This window comes from Pan paniscus, chromosome 2 (assembly GCF_029289425.2).
Source record: "Pan paniscus chromosome 2, NHGRI_mPanPan1-v2.0_pri, whole genome shotgun sequence".
NCBI lineage: Eukaryota > Metazoa > Chordata > Mammalia > Primates > Hominidae > Pan > Pan paniscus.
The window spans coordinates 53,693,573-53,712,909 of NC_085926.1; the positions used below are offsets into that span (position 1 = coordinate 53,693,573).

At 47.8% G+C, this 19,337-nt stretch overlaps 1 protein-coding gene across 6 annotated transcripts in view; it reads left to right on the plus strand.

Annotated features, from left to right (window-relative positions):
- The window catches only part of CACNA1D (calcium voltage-gated channel subunit alpha1 D), a 319,566-nt gene that overhangs the window by 207,944 nt on the left and 92,285 nt on the right, over positions 1-19,337 (plus strand). For 3 of the 6 annotated variants that reach the window (XM_003818730.7, XM_063602452.1, XM_034956669.3), the window contains exons 9-12: positions 895-1,064; positions 16,564-16,651; positions 16,944-17,003; positions 18,017-18,043. In XM_003818730.7, coding sequence (XP_003818778.1) covers positions 895-1,064; positions 16,564-16,651; positions 16,944-17,003; positions 18,017-18,043 — 345 coding nt within the window. The remainder of the gene's footprint in view (positions 1-894; positions 1,065-16,563; positions 16,652-16,943; positions 17,004-18,016; positions 18,044-19,337) is intronic. The other 3 variants (XM_003818729.6, XM_003818731.6, XM_034956670.3) reach the window with 1 other exon arrangement.

Below are 19,337 nucleotides of genomic sequence, written 5' to 3' on the forward strand. Positions count from 1 at the left end.
CCTGACTCTCAGGCTTGCCTGAGTATGTGGGGTTTTGTATATATGCATAGTCAGAGGCTTGCACACATGGTGGAAAGTAGCATAAACACCCCACAATTGGGAACACTTACCTGTCTGCCAGATCTTTTCCAGGGCAGGTATTCCTATAAATGGGCAGAAAATCATATGCCTCTTCCCCTCCTGCAGGGAAGACTTTTGGGGAAGACCATGACAAGTAGCAGGGGTTAAGAAAAACAGTAATGCTTCATCAGTGCTCGAGTTCCCATCTGGGAAGGGAGAACTGGGTTGTGGAGGGGGTGGGGATTGCCCTGACTCCATGCACTGCTCTGGCCCGAACCTGCAGGTGATGGGTAGAGGAGCCTAGTGTGGGCACCAGCAAGGACTGCTGCCTGCTCAGAGCTCTTGGTTTGGACAAAAGGGGTAGCACACAATATTAATGCAAAGTTTGTCCAAAAGCATTGAAGAAGTTCTAAACTTGGTACTCTTTGACCACAGCTTGGCCCATTTGGGTCCCTCGTCTTTGAGGAGGCTCTGGGGAAAGTGGGGCGTCTCTGAGTTCAGGCCCCTTGTTGGGGGGTGTCAGAGGCCTGCCATGACAGCACATGGTGTTTTGAGCCTAGGCCCCTTGAGATCGCTGTCATCGAGGGGAGTTCATTTTCTAAGAAATGATGCATGTGTGTTGGTGTGGGCTCTGCGACTCCGACCCCCACAGTCTTGCTTTGGAAGACACTGTCTTCTGTCCTGTCCAAATGTGTGGCTCCATTGCTGTGCTCATGTGACTATACTCAGTGCTGTGTGTCCTGCCCACAAGACTGTTGTGCAGCAGGGCAGTGGCTCAGGATGCAGGTCCCCAAGGATGTCCTGATATGTGCTTGTCCTCTTTGCCTCCTTCAGAGAATTCTCAAAGGAAAGAGAGAAGGCAAAAGCACGGGGAGATTTCCAGAAGCTCCGGGAGAAGCAGCAGCTGGAGGAGGATCTAAAGGGCTACTTGGATTGGATCACCCAAGCTGAGGACATCGATCCGGAGAATGAGGAAGAAGGAGGAGAGGAAGGCAAACGAAATAGTATGTAGCGCCTTTCCTGCCCCTGGCTAGACAGACCCAGTGTGCGGTTCAGACGCCTAGCAGCAGGCCTTCCTCGACTCTGACCCAGGCTGTGAGTGGGACAGCCTCCTCCCAGCCATCTGGTCCCTTCTGCCTGCACACATCACGGAGAGAACAGGTGCATTGGTGCTGACTCTGGATTTCTGCCTGAGGTTTGGGGTTTAGAGTCGTATTTGGTAAGGTGGCTTTATAGCCAAGGAAGGTCAAACGGACCCACTGTTGGCCTGGGAAATTCAGTAAGCGCATTTCTGTGCGGGCACAGGGGTGATGAGACACATATTCTTGTACCACAGGAGAAGAAGCTGTGGTTTCCCTCACCTCAGAGTGAACAGTGTTATTGGACAAGAATTTGAAGTGCAGGGTTCCTCTTGACTCTTACTCTTAGGCCACCTGACATGGCTCCTACATGTGCTATTCATATGAAGCCATATGCTTAGCCCATCAGGGGCTGGGAGGAAACCGGCTCACCATTCTAGGCAGGTGTTAAGGGGCATGTGAGTCAGTGACAGCTGCTTTGCTGTCACCCATCGACACCCCACACTGTGACACTAAGCACCCTAGAGCACCTTCTGCAGGAGGCAAGGCCTGAGAACTCAGTCCATCACTGACATTAATTGCCATTGTCAACCACGGTGTCTCTTTCACTGCATACTTTTCCCACAGATGCGCTCTTATTCTCTCTGGGGCCCTTTGTGCCTTGGGTCAGAGTGGAAACTGGAATCCAGCAATGCATTTGACTGAGATGTCTGTGACTTGCTTCAAATCTAGAAGAGTTGGATAGGAAGGACCAAGAACATACTTCAAGGGCACATGTCCATTGAGAGGCCTGGGGACCCGAGGCCGGCCCTACGTTGTAGAAGATGGCCGAGCAAGTCCCTGCTTGGGCAGAGTGCCTTGGATGTTTTGCTCTCAGCAAGGCCTGTTGCTGGGTACAGGGGAAACCCGGAGCTGGAGAGGATGTGGAGTGCTGCCTCCTAGGGAGAGACAGGCCTGTCACACTAAATGCAGCCCTGGGGAGCAGAGCTGCAGGGCACACATAGAGGGCAGGCACCGCCGACGAGGGATCGAGGACAGGGCTGGAGGGAGTATTTGGCCTGGGCCCTGAAGGATGGATGGATTGCAGGTGTGACCATTCAGTGTCAGAAGAAGCACCCTGACCCAGGGGACTAGCGTGAGGGAGGCGTGGAGGTGGACAAAGGCCAGGTTTCCGGGAGGAAGCAGTGGGCCCTTCAGCTGGAGCACAGAGGGTATGAAGGTCGGGGTGAGCTGCCATAGGAAGGGTGGGTGAGGTGCAATTGTGCCTCTTCTGGAGGTTGTGGAGTGTGTAAGTGGGGGCTGAGAGACCCCTGGTGGAGGGGCTTTTTGACTGAGAGGGCCCTTACCTTTCTTCAAGCCTGGGCTCTGTGCCTCCATGGGGAGGGAGTGTGTTCCGTGATCTCAGATGCCCTGGCTGGTGCAAACCAGTGTGCTGACTGGGAGTGGGCAGGGTCAGGCCTCTCTTCTCTCCCTCCCTGCTTCTTGCCAGGCTCAGGAAGGGGCCGGGACTTCAGCACCTGAGGATCAGAAGACTGAGGGAGGGTTTCTAGAGCTAACTGTTTGCTGAATGCAAGTTCAGAGTTTATAAATAGACATTCATGTGAGTCTCAGACTCAGCGATGTGCCTATGAAGTGATCAGATGTAAGAGTGTCTGCCTGTCCTCTGCACAGCTCTCCCCTTGGCAGTTGAGCCAACGTGAACCCCATGGCTTTCGTGGAGCTTCTGCACCTGCAGTATGGCAACAGGCCATGTAGGTGCAGCTTGGAGATGCCTGCACCGCTCTTTTCCCCTTCACTTGCAAACTGTAACTCAGATGCTGATCTGCCTCATCTCCCCTAAACCCAACATGTTATTTGTAAACGAGAGGAGGTATGGCCCCTTTTTCTCAGCAGAGTATCTTTCTTTGCTAGTTTAGCTGTGTCCCCCAGGGAGCTGAGTGAGGCCTTCTTACAGGCCAGTGGCCTTTCCTCTGTTTATTTCTCCTCCTCTAGAAGTAGACAAGGATTCGTGTTCTAGTGTTGCTAACATTAGTCGTGGTAGAGTTGTTTATAGGGCCTATGATTTGAGGATTAAGGGTTTTCATTGGATTTAAGGTGATATCTTGAGGGTTAACCATTTTATCTCAGCCCAGCATTTCCTATGACCTATCACTGTAAAAACCTGATGATGACAGAAATCAATGACTCTGCCTTTCAGAGAACTTGCCATGAGGGGAAGATGGAGAAGGAGTGGCTTAGTGTGAGAAGCTGATCCCATTGTTAAGGCCCAGCACTCTGCTGTGTGAGCCCAGGAGGGCGCGATGATTCTGGCTGGTGGGAGTGGGCAGGCTGGGGCGATGTGAGGAAGGCTCCATGGGAGGAGCAGCCCTGGGCGGCAGAGGTTGGGGGTGGGGGCTTTTTCAAGCTGGGGAAATGGCACAAACAAGGTGTGCGAAGTGACAAATATTCAGGGCCCTTAAGTGCTTTGCTCAGTAATATAATCTAGGAAAGAAACAAAACCTGTTTAAAAGCCTTGTAGATCTTCAGAATTCACTCTCACTGGGGCTCCCAAGCCCATAAAGCTGCACTGTGTCTTGGGAACATCAGCAGTATTGTTTCTGCTATGCACCGTGATGTGTGACTCAAAATGATTAACTAGCTTAATGTTTGATCCAGAATAGCAAATATTTCTGTGGTGTGCCCTTGTTCTTTATGGAGCTCGTTTTGCCAGGTGCTGGGGTTTCCTGTGGAGTGAGGCTCACAGTGCTTCCCGAGTCATCAGATTTCCAGAGCCTTGGTGATGAGGGTTTTAAATACAGACAGAAATCTTGGCTGTGGAGGCCATGATGGGATTTAGCTGACTTGAGAGCACCAAGTCTCCTCCTCCTCTGAGGAGAGAACCTCTCTGATCACAGACCTCAGCAGCCCAGACCCTCTGGAGGAGACAGCACTGTTGAGGTTTCCCTGGGGCCTCCTGTGGCTGCCAGCCATTTTCTTCCTGTCACAGCCAGAAAACCACACAAGGAGAGGGTTTCAGTGAGGCCCACATGGTCCTCCTCACCAAATAAACAGTCCTGGATTCACCACATGCACATGCCAGGTCTGGGGCCGTCTCTGTGCATCTGATTAGCAGGCAGTAGAAATGTGGGTGTTGCCAGTGTTACGGTGTCTGCATCCTCCCTGGGGGTGTGAGATCACCCCACGTGCCTTCCACTCCAACCCTGCTCCTCTGTTACCTCTTGAGAGGAGGATGGCGCAGGGCCCGGGCTCCTGACTTTGTCCATAATGGCTAAGGATGCTAATTCAACTGATAGCCCTTTTCAGCTGGGTCCTGGATGTGAGTTGAGCAGTTTCCTCCCAGACCTTGAGGATTGAAGTGACAGTGTGAGAAGAAATGCTTCCTGATAGCCGAGCCTCAGCCTAGATGAGCAGAAGTGGGTGTAGGAAGTCATTAATAACAGCAGATGTCTGTGAGCTCACAGGAGGCAAAGGCTTGGGCTGGAGGGCATCTTGATGCCCCTTCTCCGGATGTGGCTGCAATGGAGTTTTGTGACTTGGAATTTGGACTTTAGTATTAGGCAAATTACTCAACCTCTCTGGACCCCACTTTCCTTGTCTGCAAGAAGGGGATAAAGATATATCTCCCCATGGGGCTGTTGTAACAATTGAATGTTCTGTGACTGCTAGGAGTAGTCATAGTTGTAGTATGTGCTGCTGCTGTTTTCATCAGACACCAGTAAAAGTTGACCTCAACAGAATTTCAGGGGTATAAATTTAGGGGGTACAAATACCGTTCTGTGACATGGATATATTACATAGCAGTGAAGTCTGGGCTTTTAGTGTAACCATCACCCAAAAAGTGTACATTATACCCAGTAAGTAATTTCTCATCCCTCATGCCTCTTCCACCCTTCCACCCTTCTGTGTCTCCTCTGCCTATTATTCCATCCACACCCTATGTCCATGTGTACACATTATTTAGCTTCTGCTTATCAGTGAGAATATGCAGTATTTGACTTCCCTAAACATAATATTTTTGAAGGTTCTGCTAGACCTCTAAACAGCCTCAGGGTGGGGCCTCCCTCTTAGCACCATCCTGTGCTTTTCTGTTCAGAAACTGTAAGGTTCTGAAGTATTGATGGAAAACAAATCTGTTAACTAGGTCACTTTCGAGATAGGGCAGCACAGCTTTCAGGCTCTTGAAGTCCATTTCTAGTTTGGCGGTGCTTGCTGTCAGAGAACAGATGTCAAATCAAGTACTTGGAGATGCGCTCACATTATCTTTTCTCTCTGATCTGCTAAATGTCACTGCCTGCATCTGTGATGCCCAACACTGGCTGTACGTTATAATCACCTGGGGAGCTTGGATGCTTCTTGATGCCATACTCCACCCTCTAAGACTCTTGATTAATCTTGGGGTGGGAGCCAGGGGTGGCTCTTTTTCATTAAGGTTCCCTGGGGATTCTAATGTGAAGCTAGGGTTCAGAACTCCTGAGTCCAGGATGCTATCAGTGGCTGAATATCACACTGTTCCAGGCATTCACTTGAAAGAAGAGGAGAGGCAATCAGGCCTCTAACTGAGCTGTCTGGTGACTGGTGACAGGTAGCTCCAGCTTTGTGCATTCATAGAATATTTAAAATGTCAATTTCATAAATTTGCTATTAGAAAGCTGGTGTTACACAATTAACTGAATGGACAAAATTCCCTTTGAAGTGAGTTCCTGAGCATTTGGTAAATTTTCAAGGATAATTTATTTAACTTTTTGCTGAGCTTCAAGTTTCTTAAGAAACCCTGCCAAATCTCAAAGTGATTTTTTTAGACATATGCAGCTGCTTCTGAGTTAACAATGGAGTTTTGCTAGGACCATTAAAATCTGGAAGCCTAAAATTCTATTTTAAACTCTTCTCATTGTCAGTGATTAGTCTTAAAAAAAAAAGCATTAAAAATGAAATCATTTTAAAGGGAGCTCATTCTAAAATTCTGGCCAGAAAAGCAGGGCAATTTTATTGTAGGAACTATTAATGATTAATAATTCCTCTAAGTAAAGATATTTGATGCCCAAAGAAAGGGAGGAGCATACCTGAAACTTCATCTCTGACCACAAGGGCAGCCTCTCTTGTCTTCTGCTTCTTCAGTGGTCCTGGAGGCTATGGGCACTGCCCCTGCCTGCCCGGGGACTCTGCCACCCTGGGGCTTGGTGGAGCAGGTTGCCCTAGTTGCCTCTCTTTTGCATGTGCTACCTAGTTGCCTCTTACTGCAATGTTTGCTTTGGGGGTGGACAGAAAACCAGGACGTTATAGCTGGTTGCAAGCATAAGGCATAGCAATTTGCTGGTCCTGTTTTGAAAGACTGTGTTTTGAAATTTTGATTTACAAAACTGCTTTCATCACCATTGAACTACCTCAAGGCACAAGTTCAAAATGGAAAATACTCAATTAAAAGCTGTAAAGCAAACAGCAGCAGTTAGAGTGGCATACGGTAAATATGCGTCCAGGTCAAGAGCCCTCACTGGAGAGGCAGCTGGAAGTGCTTTCACTGGGAAGTGGGAGGGCTGACTCAGGGGCTGGCCCTAGGGTCAGTGGCTGGACACTGTCTCCATTGGGGTGGCACTGGGAGTAGTTGTCTGGACAGGCAGACTCTCTCCACAGGGGTGATAGAAAGCAGTGGTAATTTCTAAAAGTGCCTGCATGTCTGCCATCACCTTCAGCCTCCTAAGAGCTGATGGGAGCTGGACTCAGGGACTGTTGCCCCACTGTGGAGACAAGGAGTGGGTACTCCAGCCAAGTTTGCAGTCTCAAATCAGGGTTGTTTTATTTGTTTTTAATACATTTTAATTATGGAAGTAATATTTGCCTACATAAAAAATTCATGTAATTTCAAAGTATATAAAGTAAGAAAAAAATTCTCTCTTCCTTCTCCTTAAAGAGAGGCAGACTTAGAAGTTTGGGGCCTCTACTTCCCCACCTCACTGCACATAATACATGACACAGACAGCATGCATATAGCTTCCACCCTAAGATGCCCAACACAGGTATTTTTCACTGAACCATGTACCACAGATATTTCCCATGTTTTTAAAGCAAAATGTTGGCTCTTTTCAATAAATTGCCATTATAAAAACGGCTACAATGGACTATGCACTCTACAGCACGTGGACCTCTACTTTATAGAGGTCTCTCCACCATGAGACCATCAGCTCCATGGGCGCAGCAGGAATAGGGTCTGTTTCTGCCCTCTGTTGTGTGGCTGCACCCAGCACAGTGATTGTCCCATACATGAGCATGCCATTACTTCCTTCTTGAATGAAAGAACATAGAGTAATAATAACTAGCATTTGTCAGGTGCTTTCTGTGTGTGAGACACTGTTCCAAGGGCTGTGGGTGAATACATTCATTCTTCTTCACACAACTCTGTGAGACAGGAACTTGACAGATGGGGAAACTAAAGCACAAAGCAGTTCAGTAGCTTCCCAAGGCCATGTGACTTACGTGGCAAAGCTGGGATTTGAACCCAAGCTCTGCCACAGTCTGCAGGCTAACTATCATTAACCCCTGCAAACACATGCCCCTGTGTCTGCGTGCTCGTGTTCATGGTTTAGTGGGAGAGGATACAAGAAAAGGGTCTGCTGTGTCAGAAAGGATGCACATTTTAGGAACGTGAGTATTCTGCCTACCCATAGTGTGCAGGTGTCTGTGCTGCCCATGCCCTTGCTTACTCCAGCATTCCTGCTGCTGTCTCACACTGCCTCGCACAGCCCTCCCCTAGAGCACAGGGTCCGTACTCTAAAGACTAGCTGGCTTAGAGTGATCATGGAATCATGGGGCTGCAAGGGGTTAAAGATCCTAGAGTCATTTCTCTCGTGACCTGGTGGTCATGGGAGAGTCGTAGTGATGACAGTAGTGGTGGTTGATTGTGCCTTGCCAAAGCTGGGCACATTGCTTTTATTACCGTCTCCACTGTTCACCTCTTACAACAACCTTACGCAGTACAGGTCCAATTATTATTGACATCTTACAGGTGTGGGGGAAACTAAGGCTTCACAGTATCAGGTAACCTGTCCACAGTCTTCTGACACGGAAGTGACAGGGCTGGGGTTAGACCTGGCCTGTCAGAGTCCAGAGCCCACCTTTTGAACTCCCACCTGTCCTGTCCCATATGGTAGTGCTGTTTGGAATCACATATCCAGTCTGTACAGGGCTCCTGACTCCCCCTAAAGTGCCTTTTCCTTAATACCCTACTTAGATGGGAAGCCAAACCCTGGAAACCTTTATCTAGCATGGGTTAGCTGGTTGTTGATTTAGAACAGGTTCTTAAAGACAGGTGTTTGTGTAATAGCTGTGGAAAGGGCACTTCCTTTCCGCTGTTCTGATGCTGAGCTGGATTCCTAGCAGGAGGGGTCTGGGGCAGGCAGGCGTCCATTGCGTGAGGCAACCTGGCTGGCAGGGCTGGCCGCGTGGGGCCCTGGTTTGGCTGCTGTTGCTGCCCTCTGCTGCTTCGTAATGAAATTGCCTGTGTTCAACCTGAAGGGGTCACAGTGGCCGACTTGCTTAAAGAGGATAAGAAGAAAAAGAAGTTTTGCTGCTTTCGGCAACGCAGGGCTAAAGATCATGGTAAATTGCTGAGACTGAACTTTCTTTTTCCGCAACATCTCTGATACCTTTTCCTTGCACATAGGCATTGTGTGAAATGCATGTGCCGTGTGGTGTGTTCAGAAGATGCCTATATTTTAATTGCTTGATTTCTTTCTTCTTGTCTTTTTCCAAAATAACGTGCCCTTACCAAGATAGCATTGCAGTTTTCTTTTTGTTTGAACTGTACCTTATAAAGAAGCAGCTGAACCAACTCAAAAAATGTACTTGATTCAGCATGAATATTCTTAGACTGGAAGACAGACTTTTAAAATACTTTTCCCCAAATGATTTTTTTAAATTTAAACCGTTTAGAAATTCCAATAATGTTATTTGATTGATTTTTTTTTTCTCCAGGCTACATGTTTCAAATTGCTTCTCTGTCTTTTAGTCTCTGGCTACTTTGCCCAGGACTATGCCAAAGCTAGTAGTGGCAGCTTTAAGAATGAAATTAGCTGGGTGCAGTGGCTCACACCTGTAATTCCAGCACTTTAGGAAGCCGAGGCAGGAGGATCACTTGAAGCCAGGAGTTTGAGACTAGCCTGGGCAACAAAGTGAGACCCTGTGTCTACCAAAAATTGTAAACAAACAAACAAACAAACAAAAAAATCAGGTGTGGTGGTGCATGCCTATAGTCCCCAGCTACTTGGGAGGCTGAGGCAAGAGGATTGCATAAGCCCAGGAGTTCGAGGCTGCAGTCAGTGATATTGCGCCATTACACTCCAGCCTGGGTAACAGAGTGCGATCTCTGTCTTTTAAAAAATAAAAATAAATAAAAATAGACTTCAGGGATGCAAAGATTTGGGGGCACTTGCCTTTGAAAGTGAGAATGGGCTCATGTGGGAAAGTTACATTTCCAGCTATGTCCTAAAATAATGCTAAACATACCCTTCCTCAGAATCCCTGGAGTAGCTGTCAAGCCCATCCCCAGGCAGACAGTTAGGTGAGCAGCTGGCTCCCTGCCTTGCTCTGCCCAAGTCATGGCAGTGGTTCGACAGCAGCACAAAGCTTTGCCTATGCACACCAGCACAGTCAACCCAGTTCTGCCACCAGGATCGGCCCTGGTCACCTGACTCTGGGGAAAGTCTGTTTAAGAAGATTCAGACCGCAGGGACGTGAAGCCAACAACTAAGGGAACAGAGGGGACACACTGTACTCTTTTCTTTGAAGTGGCCTCTGCCGCCATGGGAATGCTGAGCTGAGAGGTTATGGGACGCAGATGGGAACAACCCGTGGATATCTGAAGAGGGTTATATTAGAGTCTAGGTCTCATCAGAAGGCCTAAAAGTGAAAAGGAATTAAGAGATTATCAGATATAAGCCCTTGTCATTCAGCACGTTGTGGACCCCAAAGGAGGGAGAAGAGAAGGTGGAACTTGCCTGAGGTGGGACAGTGAGTTAGGGGCAGAGTTGGGGCTGCCTTTTTTATCTGTAGCATTCACGGAAGGTTTATGAACAGGAGGCTGGGCTTGATGCAGCACCTGAAGGTGTCTGCAAGAAGAATGGCCTTCAGCTAAGCAGGAAATAGTGTCATGGACATAAGAAAAAACATCTTTAAAGACTGACATAGGGATATATAGCTCTGGAGAGGTTACCAAAAGGAGATAAATGATTTCTGTCCCCAGAAAAGAAAACGCTCCTCCTTGGTTCTGCCTTCCTGAATGCAGGCTTGGGCCTTGTGATTCTTTAAGGATTCTTGTGGCTTCTCCATTGTCTTTCTGAGATCTGCAGGGAGAGGAAGCAGGCTGACACATTTAAGGAACTTTATTTTGAGTGGGAATGGCTTTTTATTGACTGAAATACCTGGGACTCAGGAAGGACTCTGACCCTGCTGGCACCAGGTGGGGCACGAGCCCTCATATGGATGCTGGGCTGCCCCTGTCCCTGGACACGCGGAGATAGTTATTGTCTGGGCATAATTCTTGCTTGAGACATGGAAACCTTGGTCTGGCCTTGACCTCCATTCTCCAAGAAGAGCCTGGCTTCTTTACAGCAGCAAGAGGCTGTTACTCTGTGGTGGCCTAATGTGTCTCTACTAGCATGTGCATGTGCCTTTAGGGGGTGTGTGGGCTTCTTCTGGATTTGGCAGGCCTGTACGTCATGGTACTGCTCATGTTTGTCATGAAAATAAGATGAAAACATGAGGTCTAGGTGTCAGGTACCCTGTCCCCTAGGAAGGCAGCCACAACTCAGCCACTGCTCAGTTGTCCAGCCTCACCCCCTACCCTTACCTTTGAAAAGAATGAGAAGCTTTAGGCTGCTTGGAGGTGGAAGGAAATGCTAAAATAAATTCCTGAGTGTCCAAAAACCTGTCCTGTGGAGAACAGAGGAGTGAGGCTCTGAGGCCAAAGACATCTGTGAATGAGGCTACTAATGGGACAGGTTCTAGAAGGAGGCTGGAGGGCTCTGGGCTCAGTTTGATGTGTGGCAAGCCTTCCCTTCAGGGTGCCTTGACTGGAGGACTGAGGCTCTCCTGTGACGCCCTGAGGCCTCTGGGGAGCTACTGCTTCCTGTGCTGCACCCCATTCCCTGGGACATTCTACATGCAGAGCACTTGGACTCAGTTCTCCTGTGCAGGCTGCTGGCTGGACCCCTGGCTTCCCTCCTGAGGGTGGTGGGCAGGGGCTCACTTCTTGTGCCCTCCCCTCCTTGCAGAGCTGGGGGAATGCAAGGGAAACCCCCTGGTCGTTGGTAGTAAAACCAGCCAGCATGTGGGCGTTTCTGCCTTCCTGCAGTTATAGCAGGTCAGAGGTAAATGGATCTTAGAGATGATACTGTCCTACAACTCATCTTACAGATCTGGTAGCCAAGCATAGGGGAAAAGAGGCACTTGTCCCATTGTCACCTGATGATAAGAACCAGGCTTTCCTGACATTTCTTCCATCATTTTTGACCTCATCAGCCTCCATCACTGAAGGTTGATCTGAGATTTTGCTATACGTGTTAATGGTGAACATAATTTTGAGGCTGCCTGCTTAGACCCACACATAGACTCATTTGCGGGGTGTGTGTGTGTGTGTGTGTGTGTGTGTGTGTGTGTGTGTGTGTGTGTGATTTGCCTCCAAATTCACAAGCCTGACACATTTGGCTGAGGCGAATGTCGTCCTTCAGCATAAGAGTAGATGGATAAATGTCTACACCTTGGTGAAAATGCTAGTTGTGCTTGCCTGAGAAGCAGCAGATTTCCCTGGTTTACTCTGTGTGGCATTGCCCATGATAACATCTGGCCCAGTGCAAGATCTTAAAGAGAAGCACCATGACCCACATCCACAGAGAGTGCTCCAAGTAGGGGCCTGGCCCGGCTGCCCATGCTGCAAAGGCCTTGGAAACTCTAATTACAGTCTGGGACATGCAGGGCTGCTGTCTGCCACCATCCTCTCACCCCCAGTGGCACCCAGGCCCCCCCCCCCCCCCCACCAATCTCAGTGCACCACACTGTAAGCCTAAGGGTCTGCCCTGGAGCTCTTCCCAGAGATCCCAATGCCTGGAATAGATTGCAAAATATAGGCCTTGAGCTTCCCCGGATTTTCAGCAGGCAAATTGCAGTGCCAGCATCCTCTCACAGGTCACAGGCTTTCCTAATGCTTGGTTTTTCCCAGACTCACTGAAAGTAGTTTTTAAATTTATATAAAAAATAAACTTCTCTAACAAAGCTCTAACATTCCAGTTTCCTGAAATGTGTCAGGGAAGAGGCTTCACAGCTTGTTCATGTGCAGATGGCCCCTGGTGCTTATTTCTACAGTAGGGGACTGGCACTTGTCGGCAATGTGGGGAGGTCTGAGGGGTCTGCCTGCACCCCTAATAAGGCCTAGCCACTTGTCAGCAATTAACACTGAATCCCTGCTGAAGGGGACAAGGCCATCACCTAAATGGGGCAGTCACAACGCTATGGAAGCCAGTTAGGAGAAGCCCATGTATTCCGGTAATTTGCCCATGGCTTTACCTTCATGAGTTTGTATGACTCTTTCTGTCTGGATTTTTATAAAAGCCCAGTCGTCACCATTGCAGCCTGATTTTTGTGCTGTCCTCGGTCACTGAGCTGATATCCTGTAAGTGATCTGGTTATATGCCAGATTTTGAGTGGTTAATAAAGGTCATCAGAATAGTAAACCAGCACTGGTAGATAATAGACTCGTTTGGCTTTTTGGAACTTGTTGATTTGTGGAATTTTAAGTACATAACACCAAAATGTATACCCGTGAAACCACAGTACATACTTGAAAAGAATGGTGAGTGGAAGTTAGGAGAGATTTCTCAGTCTCAGCTGTGTGTCCCAAGGCATTTTGGCCAGTTCTGTCCTCTGAGAAATCAAGAGTTTGCTCACGTATTCTCAGAAGCCCCTTCTGGTTCTAACAGTCTATGATTCTTCTCTTTATTTTTTAAAAACATAGATGAGATCCTATTGGGGCTAAAGGAAGGGAAAGTCATATTAATTTATTAACATTAAAAAAATGAATGCCTAATGCAAGTGAAGGGTAAAATGCTTTATTTTTAATAAATGAGGTCTTTGTTATACCCACTGAGCCTGATCTTTTCAAATATTTTCAGAAAAGGGTAAGTGTGATATTTCTTTTGGAAATATTTTGGAAAAGGATCCTGTGATAGGGAGTAAGTGGCTGGAGAAGGTAGGCTGCCAGGGCCCTGGTCACAGTGCATTTCCTCTGCCCAGATTTAGGGGCTGGATCAAGGGCTGTTTCCAGGACCAAATGAGGTCTCCAATTTCTAGCGTAGGCACTGTCCTCTTTCTTTCCGTCTGCCTCTGCTCCTCCTCAGCCCTGGCAACATCTTTTTGGGATATATTTATTTCTTATGTGCCTGTGGCTCTTTAGGTGTCAAACAACTATGACAGGAGAAGTTGCTATGTCTACAGTAGGCAAAGTTAGACAATAACTCAGCTAAAAACAGAGAAAATACAAACCAAGAATGATGGCCAAAGCTGATTCAGAGGTATGGAAGATGGCTCACACTAGATGCGTCTGTGCGACGATGAAAGTGGCCAGGGCAAAGTGACACTGGATTGGTCGCTTTGCTTCCAGGGAGCTCCAGGAGAGCTTTTCTGAGATGATGGAGTTAACATGTGTGGGCCTCACTGATCATCCAGCCCTGGGGACCCAGCACTCCGCATGCCTCATCTCATTCTTACCCTTTTACAGGTGAGGAAATGGAGATGTACAGAAGTCAGGTCACAAACGCGGGGTTAAACTTAGATCTGGCCAACCTGCGCACCTGCTCTCAGCCACTATCCCAACCCAGCTGAAGGACAGAATCAGCTCAGAGAGCAGGAGGACCCTGCCTCACCCTCAGTGGAGCCCTGGCACAGTGCTGTGAGACTATCTTCCCCTCTTTGTTGCTGTTTGGGGAGTTCGGTTTTACTTCTTGTCTTTCCCCACAGTTAGTCTAGGGAGCAACTAGAACATTTCATACACTAATAGTTGGCAGGGGGCCAGAAATGCTAACTGATGACCCCGTTCCCATAGAAAATATGTAATTTGTCTGTTTCAATCAGATTGTTTTTAAAATGAAGCTTTAGAATTGAAATGCTGCAACTGTACCGATATCAGCATGAGACACGACTCCAGAGATTAAAAAGCCACAAAGACTTAGTCTTTTCAGAAGTTTGCTCTTTTGAAAATAATGACTAATGTTCCTACATGATTAATATTAGAACTATGAGATAGCAAACTGTTAAAGATGGAAATGATCCTCAAGATTGTGGAGTTCACACCACCATTTTAGAGACAGGAAAGTGAAGGCTAGAGAGAGGTGATCCATTGCCCAGGAGACTCAGAAAACAGGACCAGGCCTGTGGGTTCCCCACATCATACTGCCCTCAACTCCTGGTCCCCTCAGTCACTGCAGTAACCACCAAGGAAAATGCCGCACAGAGTTAACTCATGATCAGATGTGAAAAGGGTCTCCCACTGTGATTTTCTTTGTTGGATTTAACAATCTCCTCACCTTTCTGCTGAATCAGAGTGAGGAACAGTCAAGGAGAATTGCATGAGTAGCTTCTTGTGTGTCTGTGTGTGTTAATGGAGTTTTTTTTTTTTTTTAAGGTTTTTCCATGATTAGAGTCGTATTTTTTGTTTGTTTTTGTCCAGTTTTTTTGTTTGTTTGTTTCTGCATGAAATAATGAAAAAGTAAATCAAGGTTTGTAATTGGTTTCTTCTGACTTAGGAAAGAAGAAAATTATTCTATGAGAGTACCAGCGATGTAACATGAGTCTATAATTTTACTCACTTGGTCTTAACTTTTGACACCCTTGCCTCAGTGTTCCTGGGCATGGCGTGGAGGCTTCCATGCAGGCAGGCTCAGTTTCTCGGGCACTCACAAGCGGAACGGATCAGGGATCTTCTTTGGTATCCTCAAGAAACTTCTCAGACCACTGGGTTCCTTGAGCCAGGTTCCACCTCTATCCCTGCTGTTACCTTTATGAAGTCTGCTATGAGCAAGGCGGGCCGAACACAGCCCCCTACACGAGCTACCTGATCCAGCTCCTTTCCCCCTGAGCCTGGGCTGGGCCTCAGAATCTTCGCCATAGCGCTTCCAGCCCACTACCAGTATTTGCAGATGAAACTTGAGGCATCCTTGCTAAGGGGAGCCACACGGGCCGAGCCCATGGGCCAAGCTTTCCTGAAGACATCGTAAGGTCTGTAAAAACGGTCACTACAGTTCAAAGCCATGCCTCAGGAAAAAGGAAGTACACATGGATTCTCTTCGGTGGCTTCCTCTTTTACCTCTGCCCCCTGGCAGAATTAATCCTTCTTTACTCTGGAACCTCCTGCACAGACCCCTGAGGTAGCTCTCTTCACAGCTGATGGAAGTGAGCTGGGGGCTGCCTGTCCCTCACCCCTATTCCAGGGGGGTGCAGTGCTGTGTGCCATCTTTTTGCCCCTGCCCTCCTCCACTGCCTGGGCTCCAGCATGTGTTCGTGATGTTTATGGGGTTGAATCAAGTGGATGAGAAAAGACGCTCATGCACCAGATGGTGGCCCTGGGTGGACCCTGGACCTCCACACACTAGTGGGCGTGTTTCCACATTTCCTCTACTTCCGCTCAGGATCCTACCATGGAGAAGTGGGACGGGCCCAGAGACCCTAGTCATACTGAGACCAGAGTCAACCTTGCCCTCTGCTCACTGGTTGATAATGATCTTCTTCTTCCACCCGTAACACTATAATTCCTTGGTGCTCTAGTTGTTCTTACCCAGCTTACTGGGTAAGAACTTTCTGCGTATTGGCTTCACAAGCTCAGCAGAACTTCAGCATCAGGTAAAATAGCAAAAAAATAGAGTTCTTAACTCTAAAAAATGTTGTGCATGGTACCTTCATGCACTGCCTTCCCCATTCACAATAGCTCTTCTCCCTCAGTATATTTAAAATGATTGACTCATGAAATGTTAGGGTTATTCACAGATGTTCTATATGCACCTTTTGGGGCAAGCAAAGATGTACCTGTAAAGTACATTTTGGTGGCTTCTCAGTGTGATCCCAGAGATGAGGAGGATAAAGTGGTGCTATACCCAGCCACAGGATTCACTTTGATCCCTTAGCTTCCTTTCTTGGAAATGTCTAGGGGGATAGAATGTCCTCCTCGAGGGGGACTGTGTTCCCTACAGGCCATGGGTGCAGAGACTCGCCTGCAGTGGAGGTGCCTGGCTCCTTGGCACTCCCTTAGCCCAGCTGAGCCCCTGAGGGCCCTTTTCACCCTCCTCCTGGGTTCCAGAGGTCTGCTTGGTGGCAGAGGCTCCCACCTGGCCTGCCTCCCAGGCGTGCAGTGTGCCCCGCATGCTCTCTGAAGCCCGTCTTCTCCCCACAGCTAGCATGCCCACCAGCGAGACTGAGTCTGTGAACACAGAGAACGTCAGCGGTGAAGGCGAGAACCGAGGCTGCTGTGGAAGTCTCTGGTGAGTGTGGGGAGCACTTGCCCTCTTTCCCCTCCTGTTGTCTCAGAGAAGCAGGTGGTGAGGAAGACGGCCCAGGCTGCAGCACAGCCCCGGGCCATCGCCTTGGGTGTGGCGGGTGGGAAGGCTCCTCGTACCCCACGCCACGCTTCCTCCTGTGCCAGGGCTATCCCTCCTGCACACCTCCCCACCCACCACCCCCACCCCCCCGGCCCAGCATTTCACATGCCTCTTCCTGTAAGTAGAGCCCGTGAAGAATGTGGTGGTTAACCTGGCCACCTGCTGTGTCCATTAGGTGCTGGTGGAGACGGAGAGGCGCGGCCAAGGCGGGGCCCTCTGGGTGTCGGCGGTGGGGGTAAAGGCCTGATTCTCCTTCCAGCCTGGGTTTGGCATTTGTGCTTTTGAAGAATAGCTTCTGTGGCAGAGTTGCTGACTAGAATGTGCTACGTATTTAAGTTTTCCTTTGCTCATGGGACCTTCCTAACCTCAGGCCTGGCGGTTGGATGACGAGGCCCTGCCTTCTTGGTGCCTGGCACTTTTTCCCTGGAGCCCTGCACCAGCCTTTCCTCATGATGGAAGGCACCATTGCATTAACACTCACTGGCTTTTTTCTAGATGATTTGGGCTGTGGCAGCTGGCGGGGGGGCTGGGGGGGACCAGCAGTGCAGAATGTGCTGGGCACTGCCTGCCGTGGGGGAGCCCTGTGCGGTTTGGTTTTGTTTGCTTCTTGCTGGTATCCTTCAGGTCTTATCTCTGTAAAGTGCAGGTGTCATTTTTAAGAGAACTCAATCTTACTCTTGGCAGAGTTTCATAAAAATGATGTGTTATGGGCAGAATATGCAACCATTTGTGAAGTGATTTTGCCTCCATTCTCTTGCTCTGCCCTCTCTGAGACATCATGAAGCAGACAGAGAATGGGTTTGTCATCCCCATTTTACAGATGAGAATGCTGAGGCCCAAGACCTGCTGCTTTCCCATACTCACCCAGTGGGAGAATGGCAGTGCTGGGACTCCTAGTGCAGTGCTCCCTCTGTGGTAGTAGCAGCAAATGCTGCTGTCGAGATGAGTGGCAGGAGAGACTCTGCTGCCTTCATTTTGGCCCCTGCATCACTGCCTGCTGCCAGGGCCTGCAGGGAATCTGGCCGAGTCTTCCCTGACCTGGACCTCGAGGGTGCTCAGTCTGCTCCTCTGGCCCTGGCAGCATCCTGATTTCTGCTCTGGCCTTGCCCCCGCTGGCCTGCTGTGGTAACCAGGGGTGCTAAGTCCAGGCTGTATGCATGGCTTTTATGATATCTCAGCTGAAATGATGGGGAGTGTGTGCTCAAGCCCTCGGAACCAGAATCTTAACACTTTTTGTCTTTCTTTCAGTCAAGCCATCTCAAAATCCAAACTCAGGTCAGTATCTTCTTTCTGTTTCTTCGTTAGCCTGTGTGTTGCCTTTGTATGTTCTCACTTCTGAATTTTACGTAGTATTGCTCTGGACTTGAGTTTTCCTCTGTGGATTATAACATTGATACTGAATTGCAGTCAGTCAATTGAATCCTATGAGCCTGCCTTAGGGGGAGATCTTAGGTGCCAAAGATCTCCCTCAAAATAAACCAATAAGACCCAGTAACGAGTTTTGCCTCCCCATTAATCCTCCTTATCCTCTGAGTCATTTTCCTAAGAGAGCTGCTGCTTGTCACTTTTCTGCTCGAAAGCTTTCCATAGAAAGGGAGTTCAAGAAGTCTTCCAAGGTACTAGCATTTCTTGATGTGCATGCGGGTTACGTGTTCAGTTGGTAAAACTCATTGAACCATATACCTATGATTAGTGTACTTTTTCATCTGAGTGTCATTTTTCAACAAAAACATTTTCCTACTATATATAAACACTAACTTAAAATAGGCAAAGACCTAAATATAAAATATAAAATCATGAACATTCCAGAAAGAAAACAGGAGAAAGTCTTTGTGATCTTGAGTTAGGCAAAGGTTTCTTAAGATACAACACCCAGTATACTTTCTGTAACAGAAAACAAACAGATAAATTGGTCTTTGTCAAAATTAAACTTCTGTTCTTCAAAAGAAAAGAAAAAGGTTAGCTTCAGACTTGGAGAAAAATATTTGCAAAGCATATTTGATAAAGGACTGGTATCCCATATATATAAAGATTAATGCATAAAGAAGAGTGTCAATAATAGAAAAACCCAATAAAAAATGGGCAAAATTTTTAATAGGCATTTCACCAGAGAAGAGATGTGGATGGCAGATAAGCACATGAAATGACCATCAGTTGTTACAAAAATGCACATTAAAATCACAGTTAGATACCACTACACATCTGTTAGAGTGAATCAGATTTAAATATCTGACAATGACAAGTTCTGACAAGGATGCTGATTGGTGGGAACTTTCATACAGTGTTGATGGACATGTCAAATGACACAGCCGTTAAAAAAATAGTTTGGTAGTTCCTCATAAAGTTTAAACATATATTTACCACGTTTATATTTGGCCCAGCCATCCCACTTCTAAGGTGTTTGTATAAGAGAAATGAAGATATATGCCTACATACAAAGTTGTAACATGAATGTTTGTACCAGTTTTATTCATGCTTACCCCAAGCTGGAAGTAACCCAAAGGTCCATCAAATGTGAATGGGTAGACACACTGTGGTTCACCAGTATGATGGAGTACTAGTTTATGTC